General features: G+C 41.5%; 1 protein-coding gene across 1 annotated transcript in view; it reads right to left on the bottom strand.

Moving 5' to 3' along the window:
* The window catches only part of LOC127654782 (neural-cadherin-like), a 437028-nt gene that overhangs the window by 166775 nt on the left and 252790 nt on the right, over positions 1-17463 (bottom strand). Inside the window, exons 15-18 of the mRNA XM_052142196.1 lie at positions 10710-10896; positions 6068-6211; positions 4061-4344; positions 1203-2826 (exon numbers count right to left, since the gene is read on the bottom strand). Coding sequence (XP_051998156.1) covers positions 1203-2826; positions 4061-4344; positions 6068-6211; positions 10710-10896 — 2239 coding nt within the window. The remainder of the gene's footprint in view (positions 1-1202; positions 2827-4060; positions 4345-6067; positions 6212-10709; positions 10897-17463) is intronic.

Here is a 17463-nt window from a genome sequence, read left to right on the forward strand (position 1 = left end):
ATACATGAAGGCAGTTTCCCTCGAGTCATAACAGAGGAGCCACAGGTGTTGCACATAAACTACAAGTGATAAACCGATATATCGAATAGGCCGATTAAATGGCTGATTAGGTATTTTGCTATTATCTGCATCGGTCGATAAACATGATCGCTTGGCCGATCAACAAAAGTGTACACTTTGTGTCCGTTCCAAAATCAACAGACTACCAATAGATTTGTCAAAGAATGGTTAAAACATTTTTTCTTTTAGGTTTATGCTAATTTGAGTAAATATTGCATTACATAAGTGTTAGTTTTACTTTAGAAATGTTGTGTGCAGCTGATTTGCAGTTGTTAAATTGTATTATGTTCATCACATTTTTATCGGCCATCTGCCAACCTGCTCTGTAAATATTGGTTTGGGCATTAGTCATTGAAAAACTCATATCAGTCAATCACTATTAACTACAGTATGAGCACCAACGTTTGACAACAATAAATTGTTAACACGAAATCTACTGTTTTATAATTTCAAAGCTAAGCTTCTTTTTATGACATGTTTTGCTTGAACAAAAAAAATATTTTTTCAAAGAAATGCCACTTGTTCTTCAGTTATCTAATGCAATGTTACTGGAGCATTTTCAAGTGTGACTGAAGTGTCCCAAAGCTTTTTATACAGTAAAAAGTAATTTATCCAAAGCAAGTTTTAGAGAGTACTTTTAAAGAGACAATCCTCCTCTAGTATCCAGTAGTTAAGTGTCTTGCTCAAGGGCACAATGGTAATAACTCGGGGATTAAACTTTTATAGGCTCAAACCAGCAACCTTACACTTTCTGGTCCTAAGCTTTAGCCGCTGTGCTACACCACCCAACTTATGCTTAAGGAGCCTCTCCTTTGTTAATTCTATACGTAACTGTACTGATTCTCTCTTCTTGCACATATGTACAGTATTTCATATTAAAATCAAAAAGAACTATGTCTGGTAGTTTCCACATAACATATTGCTGGTACTGATAAAATATATAGCTTGAAATGTACACTATGTCACGTTTGATAAAAACATCTGCCAAATGCATGAAAGTAAAGTGGTTTATAAAATAATCTGATTCATTAACAAATAATCAATCCAAAATGATCAAACAGCTATAAATCAATTTAAATTCTCTGCAAATATTGTTTAATATCCCTTTGCCGGCCATTACATATAATGTTAGTGCTATTTACCTCTGTGACAGTTCATGAACACTTTCTTTTGTCCAGCTGCATGGGCATGGTCATTCTCATCACCAATGGTTACAGTGAGGGTGTTAGTGACGGTCTTTGGTGGACTGCCACTGTCAGTCATGATGACGGGTAGTAGAAACTCTTTCCGTCGCTCTCTGTCGAAAGCTCTCAGGGCGGTGATAGTGGCTGTGTCATTCCCGTTATCTTGCAGGTGGAAGTCATTGCTGTATCGATACTCCAGAGGGACAGAGAAGGAGAATGGTGAGCCATTCTCCTCTAAATCTCGGTCCACAGCTCTAAGTAAAGTAGAGCTCTGGTTAAGCCACACAACCTGTGGGCCCAGAACGTTCTCCCACACTATTGGTGCATAGGCGGCCTCAAACTCTGGGCCATTGTCATTCACATCCAACAGAGCCATCTGGACAGTCGCAGTGCCAGTCAATGGTGGCATGCCGTGGTCTGTCGCTAATATAATGAAGTGGTGCTGTGCAACCTTTTCCCTGTCTAGCTCACTAGCCACAGTGACCAACCCTGATTTGTCTACAGAAAACAAATGGTATGGATCAGATTCAGGAGCGATACTATAAGTAATCTCCCGGTTCAGCCCCGAGTCCAAATCACTGGCTGCCAGACTTGCTAAACTAGTTCCTGGGGCAACATCCTCTCGTATCGCAGGTAGCTGTAGAAAATGTGGGATGAAGACTGGGGCATGGTCATTGCAGTCTAGTACCTCTAGCGTACAATGTAGCAGGCTGGAGTAAGACAGATCCTCAACTTTGATGGTGAGGTTGAAACATTGCTCGCCTGGTCTTTCATAATCCAGGCGTTTCTTGAGACAAAGTGTCCCACGCTGCTCCTGTCGATGGCTCACCATGTAGAACTTCTGTTCAGGATCACCAGCCACTACACTGAAGGTCAGCTGACCATTCTCTCCAGCGTCTGCATCTTCAGCAGCAAACTCTATGACAGCTGTGTTGGGCTCACTGCTCTCAGGGATTCGCACTGAGCACGACCGGTTCAAAAAACGTGGCACATGGTCATTAACGTCAGTTACGTGTATAGTGGCCGTGGCTGTTCCTGTCATACCTCCACCATCTCGTGCCTCCACCACCAAGACATATGAGTCAGTCAGCTCCCTGTCAAGACTGGACATTGCTACTGAAACCGTTCCGGTAGCAGGGTTGATGCTAAACACATCCGCTCCACTGTTACCTCCACTGAGGGCAGCATTACCTACAATTCGATAGGCAAGAACAGCGTTTTGTCCAACAGCTGCATCATCCAGATCAGTGGCTGTCATCTCCATAACGTGAGTACCGGGTGGCGTATTCTCTTCCACGTCGCCATGGCAACTGTCCGGGGCGCAAGCAAAAATGGGAGCATTGTCATTTATGTCCCACACGTTTATAATGACATCAGTGAATCCTGTCAGGCCCTCGCCGCTCTCATCTGTGGCCAGTACCACAAAACGCCACACTGCCCGTGTCTCGCGGTCTAAAGTTCTCTGGGCATAGATCTTCCCTGTCATCTCATCAATGATGAACTCACTCTCAGCACCCTGACCATGTAAAGAATACCTCAAAGCCTCCTGATCAGCATCCTTATCTGGGTCAGAGGCTGTTACCTACAACATCAAAGACAATATATTGGAGCTTTATTCTGCTGTAACAACTCTAGAATAAGGGTTGTACTGTCTTTCTGTCTTTCTTTCTTTCATTCTTTTCATCCATCCATCCATCTATCACTCTCTCTCTCTCTTAAAGCTTGTCTAGGGGAAAGCATTTTTCCACATAACTAGCTAAACATCCCAGCATACTATATTTTTTAAACTCTTTCTGGACCAAGGAGATATACTATGTGTATATACATAATATATTGTTTTTTTTATTAAAATCCACTTCTCACATGAGGAAAATTAACTTAGAGTTAGGCATTTGGACAAAGTGATGTCACTATAGTTGCACTTTAAATATTCTTCTAAGAATGCATGAACCTTTAAAGACTCAATACTGAAGAGTTTGAATGGGGATTTCAGTTTAAGAATGTAAAACACTCAGAACAAATCAATAACAGTTTTCAACATAATTATGAAACATAAACAAATCCCAGACAAGGTGTACATATTGAGTGATTGGACAATTTCCAATTTAATTGTTGTGCTATTTATTTTCAAACTGCCTATTAATGAGGTATGAATGAGGTATCACATGTGCATGACAGTCTATGGCATAAAATAATTAATCGAAGTGGTTTTGTAATGTTTTGGGTTTCATTATCATTACACAATTTACATTTTAACCCTTTCCAGGCAACTTTCCAAAATTTGAAGTGTCCTCTAAGAGATGTTGGTTATGCTATTGGAAAAGTAGGACAGAAATTAAGACAAAAGTAACTTGTTGCGCACTGGAATGTAATGGCAAAAGACTTTGCTTGGTTTACAATAGGAACTGTTTTCAATCTTGTCACTCAGCTGAGTGTGAACAGTTTCACGAAAAGGCCTAGGTTGGGCTGTGTTTACTGGTGTTGTTGTCCTCCCCTCTTCTCTTTTCTCCCTCTCTTCTCTCCACAGGTATTGCAGTTGTTGAGTATTTATGAATTTATATATATTCTGTTTCTGCACTATTTATTAAAAACGTATTTTCTGTAGATAGTTAGAAAGTTTGATTTTGTATGTTTTGCTGTGTAATTTGTGTGTAATTCAAAGTGTTATAATATGAATTTGGAATTTTCTGAATTTGGGGCTCAGGCTTTAAAGGGGTAAATTTAGCAAAATGACTCCTAATAAAGTTAATATATTTAAATATAATGAATTTGTGATATGAAAATGAAGGACAGAGTTCTGACATGTATGGCAGTACCTGCAGCACAAATACAGGAGAACCGTCCAGCTCCTCTGTCACGCTGCCATAGTATTCGTTCACAGAGAACACAGGTGCTTCATCATTCTTATTCCCAATGGTGACTATTACGGTGGCGTAATCTTCCCACTTCCCATCCGAGGCCAAGACATGCAACTTATAAAGCTTGTTTTGTTCGTAATCCAGCGGCTGAGCGATGAAGATGGTTCCCACCTCAGGCTCCATGTCAAAAACACCTCCTACATTACCTGATGTAATCTGGTAGCGCAATTTGGCATTAGCACCTGAGGAATGAGAAGAGCTCATGAAAAAAAGCCAAATACATACACAAGACACAGCTAAATTCTACACATCAGTAAACCAAAGACTACTAAATGGAACAATTAGGAAAACTGAGAACTACTGCATATTGATACTTCTTTAAAAAACAACTAAAAATGTCAGACATTGGCTGATGGTTAGAAACTTTTAACGGTGAAAAAAATATGGTTCGAAATCAAAAAAATAATAATGTTTTTTTTTCTATATACGATGAAAAGCTTTTAGCTGCAGATGAACAATAAACTGCTTCAATGGCCCTTAGAGGTGATTATCAATGGTAGCATTGGAAACTCACCATCATGGATAGCTAAAATGAAACATTATTTTATTCTCCTAGTCTTTTTAAACAATGGTTCATAAAAACATTCACTGTTTTTGAGCTTTCCTGCCATGTTCAGATGTTCAGTCAAATGTTCAGTTCAGCACAAGCTGGTATTTCCTTCTGCAACAATTTTAAAACTCAAAAGACAACATGGTGCTTGAAAGTAAAAGTATAGCTCACAAAACCAGGCTCAAATACATTAAACCTTATTTTTGTTCTCTTAGTGCCACCAACTTGCCCTCATTATGGGCTTTTGTTTAGGTAAATCAGAATCTATATTTTTTTTATTCTGAATTAAATAATTGACAAATTAGTTTTCTTCCCATTAAGCTGAAGACAGTTGAAAAGAAAGGACTAAAGCCTAATAAATATGTTATCTTTATCAATGTTTCAAGTAAAAAAATAAAAATGAAGAAAAATAAACAGTGAGAGCTGCAGCATGTACCATCCAGGGAAAGAATAATAAATGTTTGGATCCCCTGTTGAGCTCTGTTAATTAAACAGTGAAAGATGCAGGCGTACACATGTTGTGTTTTGAGCATACAATTTTATAAAATTTTGTATTGCTTCTTCACATTTATTTTGCTTTTTGTACCCAAAGCTCAGATCTCTGAGGTAGGTAATAAATGCAAATAGACTTCATATAAACAAATAACATGGTTAAGCAAAACAACTCTTGCCTTGTCATTCCTTAGATCAGCTTGCAGTGTTTTTGGGAGTTCCCTTCTCATATGTGGTTAATGAATATGGAATGACACATTAGAAGCCTTATCGCCATTTCATCTTCACCATCTCATACTGCCTTGGGTACCTTCACCAAATTGCATTTGGGAATATTTGGTTTATATGTTTTCTGCTAATGCACAGCATCAAACACTACTTCCTTATGAAAGAGCAGATGCGCTATGGTGGCTATCCAGCTTCAGTGGCTCTGCTCCAGTGGCTGTGAGGGTTAAGACAGAGCAGCAGTGAAGGCTGTGAGAGGTTTGGTATGCACTGATGTGGTCCAATTGTAGAAAAAGTGAAAATATTTAAAGTATTTAAACTTATTCCATTCAGTTTTGAATTCAGTCTTTTTATTCAAATTATTATTATTATTATTATTTTTTTCTTTTTCTGAAAGGCATTTGAAAATGCCTTGTGATGAGTCATTATGCATATTTGAGATTTAGTTACACTTTACACACAATACATACAGCCTAGCAGGTGTTCACACCTGAGAAAACATACTATTTCCAGAATCTATGAACAGAAATCCACCCTCATTTTCACCCAGACTCAACACTCCATATTTCTCACCTCCATCTCACAAATGAGCACATTGTTCTATCCGTCATCCGTTGCCTCATCTCATATTGGCCTACCTTCATCTTCATCATTAGCGCTGACAGTCAGAATGGTGGAGCCCACGTCAGCATCCTCATCCACATCAACTTCATACACTGACTGTGCAAACACCGGCTTGTTATCATTCACATCACTGATGAAAATGCGCACATACGCCGTATCTGATGAGAATGAAAAACACACAAGATTAGCCAACCATGTTCTTAATCTGTCAACCTATACCCCATTGCTGCAGTGTTGACATATTTTTTTAATTACTGTAATGCAAAGTATATAACATATAATGAAGATAAATAAAGAGTAATGCTATACATTTACAATTATATATATATATATATATATATATATATATATATATATATATATATATATATATATATATATATAAACAGAATATATATAAAAACAGAATATATATAAAAAGTTTCCTAAACTTATTCTGTTAAATAAGGCGGAAATGCATCATCACATTCTGTTAAAAGTGTCTATTGCACAAATAATGACTGTGTTCAACGAGGATACCCAAACACAAAATTGGTCAACAAACAAATAATCCCACCCCAAATTTATGCCATTGGTTGAGCCAATGCTTAAACAATGTTTTGAATATAGAGTGCTTGTATTGAACCCGTCGTAGAGGCACAATGTTTACACTTTTCAGTAAAATCAACCTACCAGTGGCTTACTACTAGTTGTCTTTGGCAGAAAAGGAAAGATATATATATATATATATATATGCTTGTATTGAACCCGATATATTCTTTAAATGTGGTATATATATATATATATATATATATATATATATATATATATATATAAACCAAAATGTGACACTCCAAAAAGCACATAAAGGCAGCACAAAAGTAATCCATATGACTATGTTAGGTGTGGGTGAGAAAAATATAAATAGTTAAGTCAATTTTTGCTATAAATTGGTCTCCCTGCCCAGTAGATGGCAATATGCATGAAGAATGTGAATCACCAAAAACAAAAGAAGAAGAATGTGAAAGTTAATGTGTAGATTGACAGGGATGATAATTTATAGTAAAAATTGACTTACATATTGATCTGTTTCTTACCACATCTATCATATCTCTTCTGAAGACATGTAGTCACCACTGGGGTCATGTGGATTAGGCTACTTTTATGCTTATTTATGTGATTTTTGGAGCTCCAAAGTTTTGGCACCAATTCACTTTCTTTGTTTGGACCTTTCAAAAGATCTGAGATATTCTTCTAAAAATCTTAACTTGTGTTCTGCTGAAGAAAGTCATACACATCCGAGATGGCATAAGGGTGACTAAATGATGAGAGAATTTTTTTTTTGTGTGTTTTGCATCCCTTGCATTGAACATGTTTTATGTGCAACAATAAATCTCTCAGTTGGCATTAAGGAAAATTTAGACCTAGCATTTATTTTAATGTAACTGTTTCATACATTATGATATTGAAAATAAGTTTTTCCATTTATTCATTTCTGTAATCATGTCGCCCTTTTATAATTTTACTTAATAAGATTCATGTAGTGTTTACAGTATCATAGATAATTGATGTGTTTTAAAAGTTGTCAATCACAAACCCCTATAAAATACCTATATTTTTTTTATTCTTTCTGGCAAACAGCCATAAAAAGGAATGCAAATTATGGTATTTGTACTACATTTTTAAATTGCTGCATATAGTTTTTATTATAAAGGGGCATAGCTTTCGCTACTCAGTACTCAATACTCACTACTTATGAGTACTTTTAAATGAGATACTCTTTTACTCTTCCTTGAGTAATTTTCAGGACAGTACATTTACTCTACTCAAACTACATTTTTTAAGAAGTAACAGTACTTTCACTTGAGTATTATTTTTCAGTACTCCTTCCACCCCAGTAGATCCATTTCAAACAATCAACTGCTACTGTGAAAAACACAGACACACACACACACACACACACACACACACAGCGTTGTGTTTCCATGTTTTATGGGGACTTTCCATAGACATAATTGTTTTTATACTGTACAAACTTTATATTCTATCCCCTAAACCTAACCCTCACAGAAAACATTCTGCATTTTTAAATTTTCAAAAAACATAATTTAGTATGATTTATAAGCTGTTTTCCTCATGGGGACCAACAAAATGTCCCCACAAGGTCAAAAATTTCGGGTTTTACTATCCTTATGGGGACATTTGGTCCCCACAAAGTGATAAATACACGCTCACACACACACACACACACACACACACACACACACACACACACACACACACACACACATACAGTATATATACACACGATCAGCCACAACTTTAAAACCAAGGTCCCAATCGTGCCACCAAAACAGCGGCAACCCTCATTCTGAGATGCTATTCTTCTCACCACAATTGTACAGAGTGGTTATCGGAGTTACCGTAGACTTTGTCAGTTCGAACCATTCAGGCCATTCTCTGTTGATCTCTCTCATCAACAAGGCATTTTCATCCACAGAACTGCTGCTCGCTGGGTGTTTTTTTTTGTTTTTTAGTCAATTCCAGAGATGGTTGTGCGTGAAAATCCCAGGAGATCAGCAGTTCTCTGCCAGATGAACCAGATGATGAATCATCTCTCTCTTGGATGCTATTTTTCATTTCAAAATTGTGGAGGACATTGCAGTTTCTATAGTGATCGACTCTTGTGCACCAGCTACCACGAAATAGGGAGAAATACTCCCGCTTGGATGCTATTTTTCCACTGAGACAGCTGACGATCATAAAGCTGACAGCATATCTGCTTAGGAGTGGCAACAGGTGATTGCACATGCTCCATCTCTCTCTTTCTCTCTCTCTCTCTCTCTCTCTAACACACACACACACACATAAACACATCCTTGTTCATCCAATAACTTGTTAGAAACAGCACAAGCTGTAATACTATATCTGAAGTGACATTTTTTAATTACCTATGAAGGCTTGGTCGTATCAATTGGTTTGACCCAGCAACGGCAGATTCTGATCCCTCACGTAAGAAAGTAGTTCCATGCCCAAATGCTATAAGCACTAATGTGATTATCTACGGCACTCGGCCTGTGGCCTCATGCCTGCGGTCGAATCACAGCAGTGCTGATGTAGGGCCATATCGCACTCTTGCACGTGTGATATTGCATATTAAAGTAGTGATTGACATATTCACGTCACCTAACTGGCTCATATTACACACAAAAATTATATTTTGCTACCACCTGCTGGCTAACCTATGTAATATAAAAAACAATAGACAAACAGAAGCTCTTAACAGATCAGCACTGCTCTTACACTTTAGTTTAGAACAGCACGGACACAAGCAGAGAGATACACACAGTGAAGCGTTGGAGTGCTGATGGTGCTCACTCGTCCAATCAGATTCGAGGACCAGAACTAACTGTTGTATATATATATATATATATATATATATATATATATATATATATATATATATATATATATAAATATATAATCAAACATGCAGCATTTCTGAACTTTTCACAGCCTTCAGTTCTGTCAGGGATGCGATAAACAGATATACTTGCTAGTTAAAGGGATTGTGAGGTGTCTGATATAAGCCCTGATCCTGCTTCCTGCCTCTTCTTGACATGATATAATGAATAAAAAAGGTTGGAAAAATGCTCAGTTGCCACCCTGTGAGAGTTGGCATGTTGTTCAGAGCATCACCACGAAGATAATATGGTCATGTTTTCCCTAAAAACACACAGGCACAGCTTTGTTGTGTGATTTTCCACTGAGTGTTTTTTTTCCTTTCTCAACATTCTGTTGATTTTGACAGGATCTGCTCAATAATTTGTTCAATAATCATTCACATTTCTGTGTAAATGCGTGTGTCTGTATGTGCGGCTCTCTGCTCATCAACACCCTGTCTTCTGTGTGCTAGAGCATATTTGACACTGTCGATCTGATAATATGCATTTGCGAGTGTGTATCTCTCTAGCTGTTGTAGTATGCTCATGTCTTCTCCCCATTTGGAGTGCCAGGTAAACTGACTGTGAGGCAGATAAACAGCAGAGGATAGAGATTCTGGAGTTGACTAATTTCTCTTTCTGAGCAGCACTGTCAGTCTTTCCCTGCTTCTGCCTGAAAATCTCACCATCCCCTGTGGCACCTTCATCAACATTTAAACTGAACATTGAATGTCACACACTTGAGTTTTTGTCTAGCTGGCCTGTTTAACTATTAGAGGGCTGTTTATGATGTCTAAAAGAGCAAAGCAGACTAAAGGGACATAGTTAATGTATGAAAAATTCCTTTTCCATGAGGCTTAGGCAAGCTAAGTGTTCTATTAAATCAAATCAAGCTACACTGTATACATTATATAAAGCATTTTAAGCAGTTAACAAAAACATGCCTCATCAGATCTCATTTAGCTCTGTATTGTTAATCCCACAAATATATCGCAGTACTGTGATGTTTAATTGTGATATATAATCATGAACACAACCCAAACTTTGACACTGAATTTAGTCAAATACTGTATAAAGTACAACAATACATTATATGTAGGGTCAGATCATAGTCTGGCGAGGCATAACAAGCACTTTCTGTAACTAAAATATAAATAGAATAAATTAGAGTATTTTCCTCATGTACTCTGTTTAACATACTGCATTTAACTGTCATCATGTCAGGTGGCTGTACCTGAGTTGGGCTGCCCATGCTTCCCCGGTCTAGCTGACTCCCAGCCATCCACTGACTTCACCTCAAGAAGGTATGATCCCTTGGTCTCGCGGTCAAACACAGTCTCTGTGTAGATGGTGCCCAGCTCAGGATTAATGCGGAAGTACTGATAGTCTCCACTGCGATCGTTCAGTAGAGAGTATGAGATCTGAGACAGAAGGGAGACATGACAAAAAAAAAATTCAAATCAGCTAAAATAAATTTTACAAAATTAAATGAAGACATGAAATAGTGTGTGAAAAAGGAACATAATGAACTGGTCTGTGTACTTATTGCTTTTTATAATATAATCACCAATAAGGTATATTGATGGAAAAAAATAGATTTCTTTCTAATTTGACAGGAAGAAAAAACAAAAAACAAACATTAAGTCGGCATACCACAGCCCCAAGGAATAAATTATTTTATATAATCCCACCTTGGTGATGTTGTGAGCCACAATGCTCTTCATCAGACCAAAATAGTCAAAGAAAAACAACCCTTAAATACCACAGAACAATTCCAAAATGTTATGTTGTATGACCAGATGAAAATTAAGGGAAAAACATCCCAATTAAACATAATCAACAATACATACACATATAAGTACTACCAAAGAGTATGCCTTCTGATATTAATAATAATAATAATAATAATAATAATAATAATACAAAATTATTAAAAAAATTATAATGATAATGCTCCTGAATTTTAATATGTAATTATTATATATATTTATCGGCCAATTATTCACCAAATTAAAATCATCGACATATGGCAGCCAAAAGTTCCCTATCTGTCACTCACTCAACTTTGTGTCGATGAGTTGACACTAGGGGTCACCCTTGGGAGCCCAGACATCTCTGATCTTTGAGAAAAGGCCATTGAGTATTGGTGTGTGGGATTTGCATGCCACTCCCCCAGACAAACGGGTATAAAAGGAGTGCTGTTGCAAACACGCTCTCAGATTTTCTTCTTCGGAGCCGAGCGGACTTATTCACAGAGCTGAATTCCTCCTGCTGATTCATTCATCTCTCTCTGAAAGGCTGTTGGATCTACGGCGCATTCCAGCGGTTCTCCCCCTCACACACAACGGATGTGCTGAGAAAACACACCTGGGCACTTCAACAGCTGAGCAGAGGTTCATATATATATATATATAAAATACGCACACACACACACACACACACACACACACACACACACACATGTTGGTCTACCTATCATTATGAGGACTTTCCATAGACATAATGATTTTTATTCTGTACAAACTATAGATTCTATACCCTAACCCTAACCCTACCCCTAAACCTAACCCTCACAAAAATTTACATTTTCAATAAAACATTGTTTAATATGATTTTTAAGCGATTTAAATTATGGGGACACTAGAAATGTCCTCATAAATCACATTTATAGCATAATACCCTTGTAATTACTCATTTGTAACTTACAAAATTGTCCTCGTAAATCACAAAAACACGCACACACACACACACACATATATATATATATATACACACACACACAAATAAAACAGTAGATTTTCCTCTAAAAGAGTGGCGCAAACTAAAGTCTAAGACACCTCTTCATTTGTGTGAGTTTTCCTGGTTGGGAGCGTTACCTCTCCGCTTCCCACGACCACTATCACTGCCTCTCGTGTTAGGCACTCCCAACGAGGGGACAACACTTGTGGACGGGTCATGCTCTCACTGTGAGGGCATGATTTTGGCAACGTTGCGTTCGCGACTTTCTCTCATATGAGGGAAAGCCACTCCAGCGGCTCCCTGACTCGGTCCTCCTACCCGCGGGTAGGAGGCGGGGTCGGTTAGCCATAGGGACAATTTGGGGACTTCAATGAGAGCTTCTCCACCGGGAAATTCCCCATGGACCTCCCATTCCCCATCATGCTCGTTTGCCCCAGTGAGTTTCACGATGTGCGTTCGCAACTTGCTAAGTGGATGAGATTTCGGAGAGTGGGTTGGTTCAGTCTGTCGCCATGCGCAGCTGACGGCCATGCTTGCCACGACCACGTCGGGCACCTTTTACTACCCGGTTAGCGGGCTCATCCTCTCTCACTACCCTCCTGCCACTGCGCACACAAGCTGTGGCAAAATCCGCCACTGATGTGATGGTCTCCACGGGCTACGAGGATGAAAATCTTCCTCCCCCGTCACAGGCTGCTCCGGGAGTGGTCAAAGGAGCCAGGTAAGTGCTTTGATGTCTCTAGACTCAGCATAGCATATCCACAAGTGGCACCTCAGGCTCCGCCCTGTCATGAGGCTCCGCCTGCTGGTATGTCTGACACAATTGTTCCCTCTCGTGTGGGGCTTGGGGAAGCGGCTCGTGCTCCCAAACCCCCATGATGGCAGATCAGAACTGTCCAACTCGGCTACGTGATTCAGTTCACTAGGTGCCCGCCCAGGTCTAGCGGCATCCGGTTCACTACGGTGAGAGGCGAGAACGCTGTTGCTCTGTGTGCAGAGATCGCCTCCTTCCTACAGAAGGATGCAATAGAGTCTGTCCCTCCAGCCGAGGTGAAGTGGTCTTACAGCCCCTACTTCATTGTACTCAAAAAAAATCTTGGACCTGTGAGTCTGAATCGGGCTTTGCACAGACTCCCGTCCAAGATGAAGGTTTTATAACCTCAGGTTTGAGCCAGTTTTATCCCGTGTGTTATCAGGTGACACAAACAGGTAAGTTCAGGTCAGCTGGTTGGGTGTACCGCTTGCGCATAGTGCATAGTGCCTTTCCCCTCCCTTGAGGTGAAAATGTGCACTCTTCTCCCAGTTGCGTTCGCAAAAAAGTATGAACCCTGGACGTTCTTCCTTCTTAGCCCAGCGGCCAAAAATCTTTGGAGAGGCTCGCCGCCACCTCAGTATGTGCGTCACTTAGGCCCCATACTGTGGTAAGTGCTCCACATAAGCTGGTTGTCTCCTTAGGTAACCCAGTGTGATGTATATTCTGCAAAATGGTTTCCCCGCTGGTAAACCGCATCTTCCTTGAGCAGAGGGTCCTCTGTCCTTGGTCACCATGTTTTTAGTAACTCCTCGCCTCCTTGGGTAGAACCTACCCCGATGCCGCTCCACATGATGTGCTTCTGCTCAAACCTGGTAAGACCATGTCAGGGCTGGGTGTGGTCTCTGCGGTGTCCTCCTCTTTGGAGTGACTCCCCCCCCAATGTGGAACTTATATGGCCCCCAGCTGAACCTTATATGGCCCTCGTTCTTTTTTTCTTGGGGAGAATAATAGAGAGAAGGCTACGGCTGGGCCAGCCAATCCTTAAACTTCTGAGCAGTTAGCCACTCCCCGGCGTGTAGGGGACCAATTCATGCCTGCCAGTGTGTTGGGGGTAGTTACGCGACGGCTTGCTGCGCTGGATACGAGGCACACAGATTTCTGATTTCTGTCTCGCACCGCCAGTCTGTGTATCCTGGTTCAGCTCTTGTGCCGTTTTCCATTGGGACCCCTAGTGTCAACTCATCGACACAACATCGAGTGAGTGACAAATAGGGAACGTCTCAGTTACTGATGTAACCTCCATTCCATGATGGAGGGAACGAGACGTTGTGTCCCTCTTGCCACAAGACTGAACCAACCACTGAATTGGCCATCCTGATGTGCGAAACCTGAGTGTATGTTTGCAACGGCACTCCTTTTACACCCGTATATTGGGGGCATGCAAAGGCCTTATTCATTGGCCTTTTCTCAGATAAGAGATGTCTGGGCTCACAAGGGTGACCCCTATTTTTAACTCATCGACACAACGTCTCATTCCCTCCATCAGGGAATGGAGGTTCCCTATCAAATAACTACACTTTGATGCTGTGCTGATTTAGCGCTTTGGGAACGTATTTAGGAGTGACCAGCTGTGAATATATGTGCAACACGTCAATGAAATTGACTAGAATATATAGCCTCTGCTGGTGACATCATAGGATGCACCTGTATCAGGGCTATAAATAGATGTGTCACAGGTGCATCGTCAGGACTCCTCTCACTTACTTCCAAGAGCCAGCACCCACTCTTTCATCATGGGGTTCTCACATGGGTCTGGATGAGGAGCGAGAGATGGGTCTGTCCCTATAGCTCGCTCTCTCCCCAGATCCAGCTGGGCCTTCTTGTGAGCCTGAAGTGCACTTCGGCACCTCTTCGGTTAACGAGGGAGACGCTGAATCTCTTGAGTCTGCTGATTTGAGCTACCCACCTCTGAACATTCCACGCACAATAACAAAGCGGCGGAGGAATTACTCGAGGTGGTTACTCAGGCTGTGGCCAGGCTACAGTTAGACTGACCATGCGAACAGGAGACCCCCAAATGCTCTAAACTAGAAGACAAAAAAATAAAAAAGGGAAGGGAACGCTACATCTGTTCCTTCCTTTCTTCGATGACCTCCATAACAAGCTTTCTCATTCATGGAGGAATCCTTATACTTCCTGTGTCTTCGTGCCCTCGACGTTGGTATATTCGACTGTCGTGGGTGCTGAGACACGGGGATATTCCATGATGCTGCCGGTAGAAGAGACACTGATTATCTCTCGCCTGGATTGGCATCATTTCTTAAGAGACCCACTCTCCCCACATATCCGTGCAGGACCACCTCCACGCTTGTGGGAAAAGCTTATCAGGCAGCAGGTCAGGCTGGTGCTGCCCTGCACACTACAGCTGCTGAATGCCTTTCTACAGCTGTTGTGGGCGTACCATGCTGACCTGCTGATGGACTTGAGTGCGGGCAGTACGGTTGATGAAGAGGCTTTCGCCGAGTTTCGTTGTGCCACAGATCTGTCTCTCCGGGTGGCCAAACAGACGGCTTGCACCATTGGCTTTGGTCAGCACAGAAAGTTATTTATTGCTAAACCTTTCGGGCATCAAAGACAGGGACAAAGTGTTCCTCCTCTATGCCCCGGTTTCGCTTTCTGGCCTATTTGGTGTCGCCACAGTCACGGTTATCACCAGGTTCCAGGAGGCGAAAAGCCATGAGGAAGCCTTCTGGAAATTCCTCCCTCGCCGCACTCAGGGGGAGGGGCCACCGGCCACCTAGCCCCACCCTGGTCCTTCTAGAAGGGAGGCTCAAAAACAGAGCATGGAGAATTGCTTTCCCCTAGCAGAGACTGCAGCCCCCAAAGCAAGACCTCAGGACCGTCATCTCTAAGAAGAAAAAGCCTTGCACCCAGCCGTGGGGATAGCCCACCCTTGGGACGGGTTGTGTGAAACATCCACCTATACCCTCCCAATACCCCCACAAAGCCGCTCCATTCCCGCCGCCTCTGGCATTTCGGGAGTTAGCGGTTTCCAGCTGAATGTTGGGTGTTCCGTTGCTTTCTGCCGTAGCACAGGACGCGGGATACTCGACGTCCCCTAAACAGGGCAAAAAAAGGGCAGAAACCCATCTCAGAGAACCTGGTAGCGTGGAAACTACTGTCAGGTGTTTCTATGAGGGCCCTAAGAACAGTAGAAAAAGGCTACAGAATTAAATTTGTTCGCCGTCATCTGCATTTCAACAGCGTGGTTCTCACTACCGTGAAACTGGAACAAGCATGTGTACTGTGGGAAGAACTGCAAATCGCTTGGTCATAGAACATGTTCCCCTTCCAGAGAGAGAGTCAGGTTACTACAGTGATACTTCCTGGTCCTCAAAAAGAATGGAGGGTTGTGTCCAATTTTAGACCTTCGAGGCTTGAATCACTCACATGTCGTTCAAGTTGAAGATGCTAACCGTCAAGACGGTTGTGTCTCAAATCCAACATCACGACTGGTTGGTCACGATCGATCTCATGGATGCGCACTTTCATATAGAAAGTCTGCCACAATACAGGATGTTTCTGAGGTTCGCTTTCGGGGGCGAAGCTTTCCAATAACGGGTTCTTCCATTCGGTCTAGCCTTATCACCCTACACATTCACGGAATGCATGGATACAGCACAGGCTCCTTTGCGTTTCCGGGGCATACAAATTCTGAATTGCATAGACGACTGGCTGATACTAGCACAGTCACAAGAACTGGCATTACAGAACAGGGATATCATCTAAGCTCATCTGGTTTCTCTGGGATTGCGGCTAAACGCCAAGAAAAGCATCCTCTCTCCCACTCAGAAAAATACCTGGAATTCGATCACAATGCAGGCACAATTGTCTCCTGCTCGAATCCAGTCCACTCAGAACACCCTGAGCAAAGTCAGGCTAGGCCAAGTTTGCACTGTTCGTCAGTATCAACGACTCCTAGGTCTCATGGAAATTGCATCCTCAGTGATCCCCTTGGGACTTTTGCACATGAGACCGTTTCAGTTGTGGCTCAAATCCAGGAGATTTCATCCAAGGGCCTGTCCCCTAAGGATGATAAGGGTTACGCGTTGCATGCTACGTACACTTTCTATGTGGTTCAGACCCTGGTTCCTCACTTTGGGTCCCACTCTAAGTGCGTCTTGCCATTGCAGGTTGCTAACGACAGATGCCTCCCTGATGGGTTGGGGAGCAGTCTTAAGTGGTCGTCCAGCTCAAGGGGAATGGGAGGGTTGTCAGCTTGATTGTTACCTCAACTGTCTCGAGTTCATGGCTGTATTTCTGGCCCTGAAATACTTCCTCGAGAAGCTGCCATGTCTTGGTGTGTGTGGACAACACAGCAATAGCCTCTTACATAAACCATCAAGGAGGTCTACGTTCACGCCAGCTGAACAGACTGGCATGGCAGATTTTCCTTTGGACCCAGAGAAAGCTCCTGTTTATCAGAGCAGCATAT

Source organism: Xyrauchen texanus, chromosome 2 (assembly GCF_025860055.1).
Source record: "Xyrauchen texanus isolate HMW12.3.18 chromosome 2, RBS_HiC_50CHRs, whole genome shotgun sequence".
NCBI lineage: Eukaryota > Metazoa > Chordata > Actinopteri > Cypriniformes > Catostomidae > Xyrauchen > Xyrauchen texanus.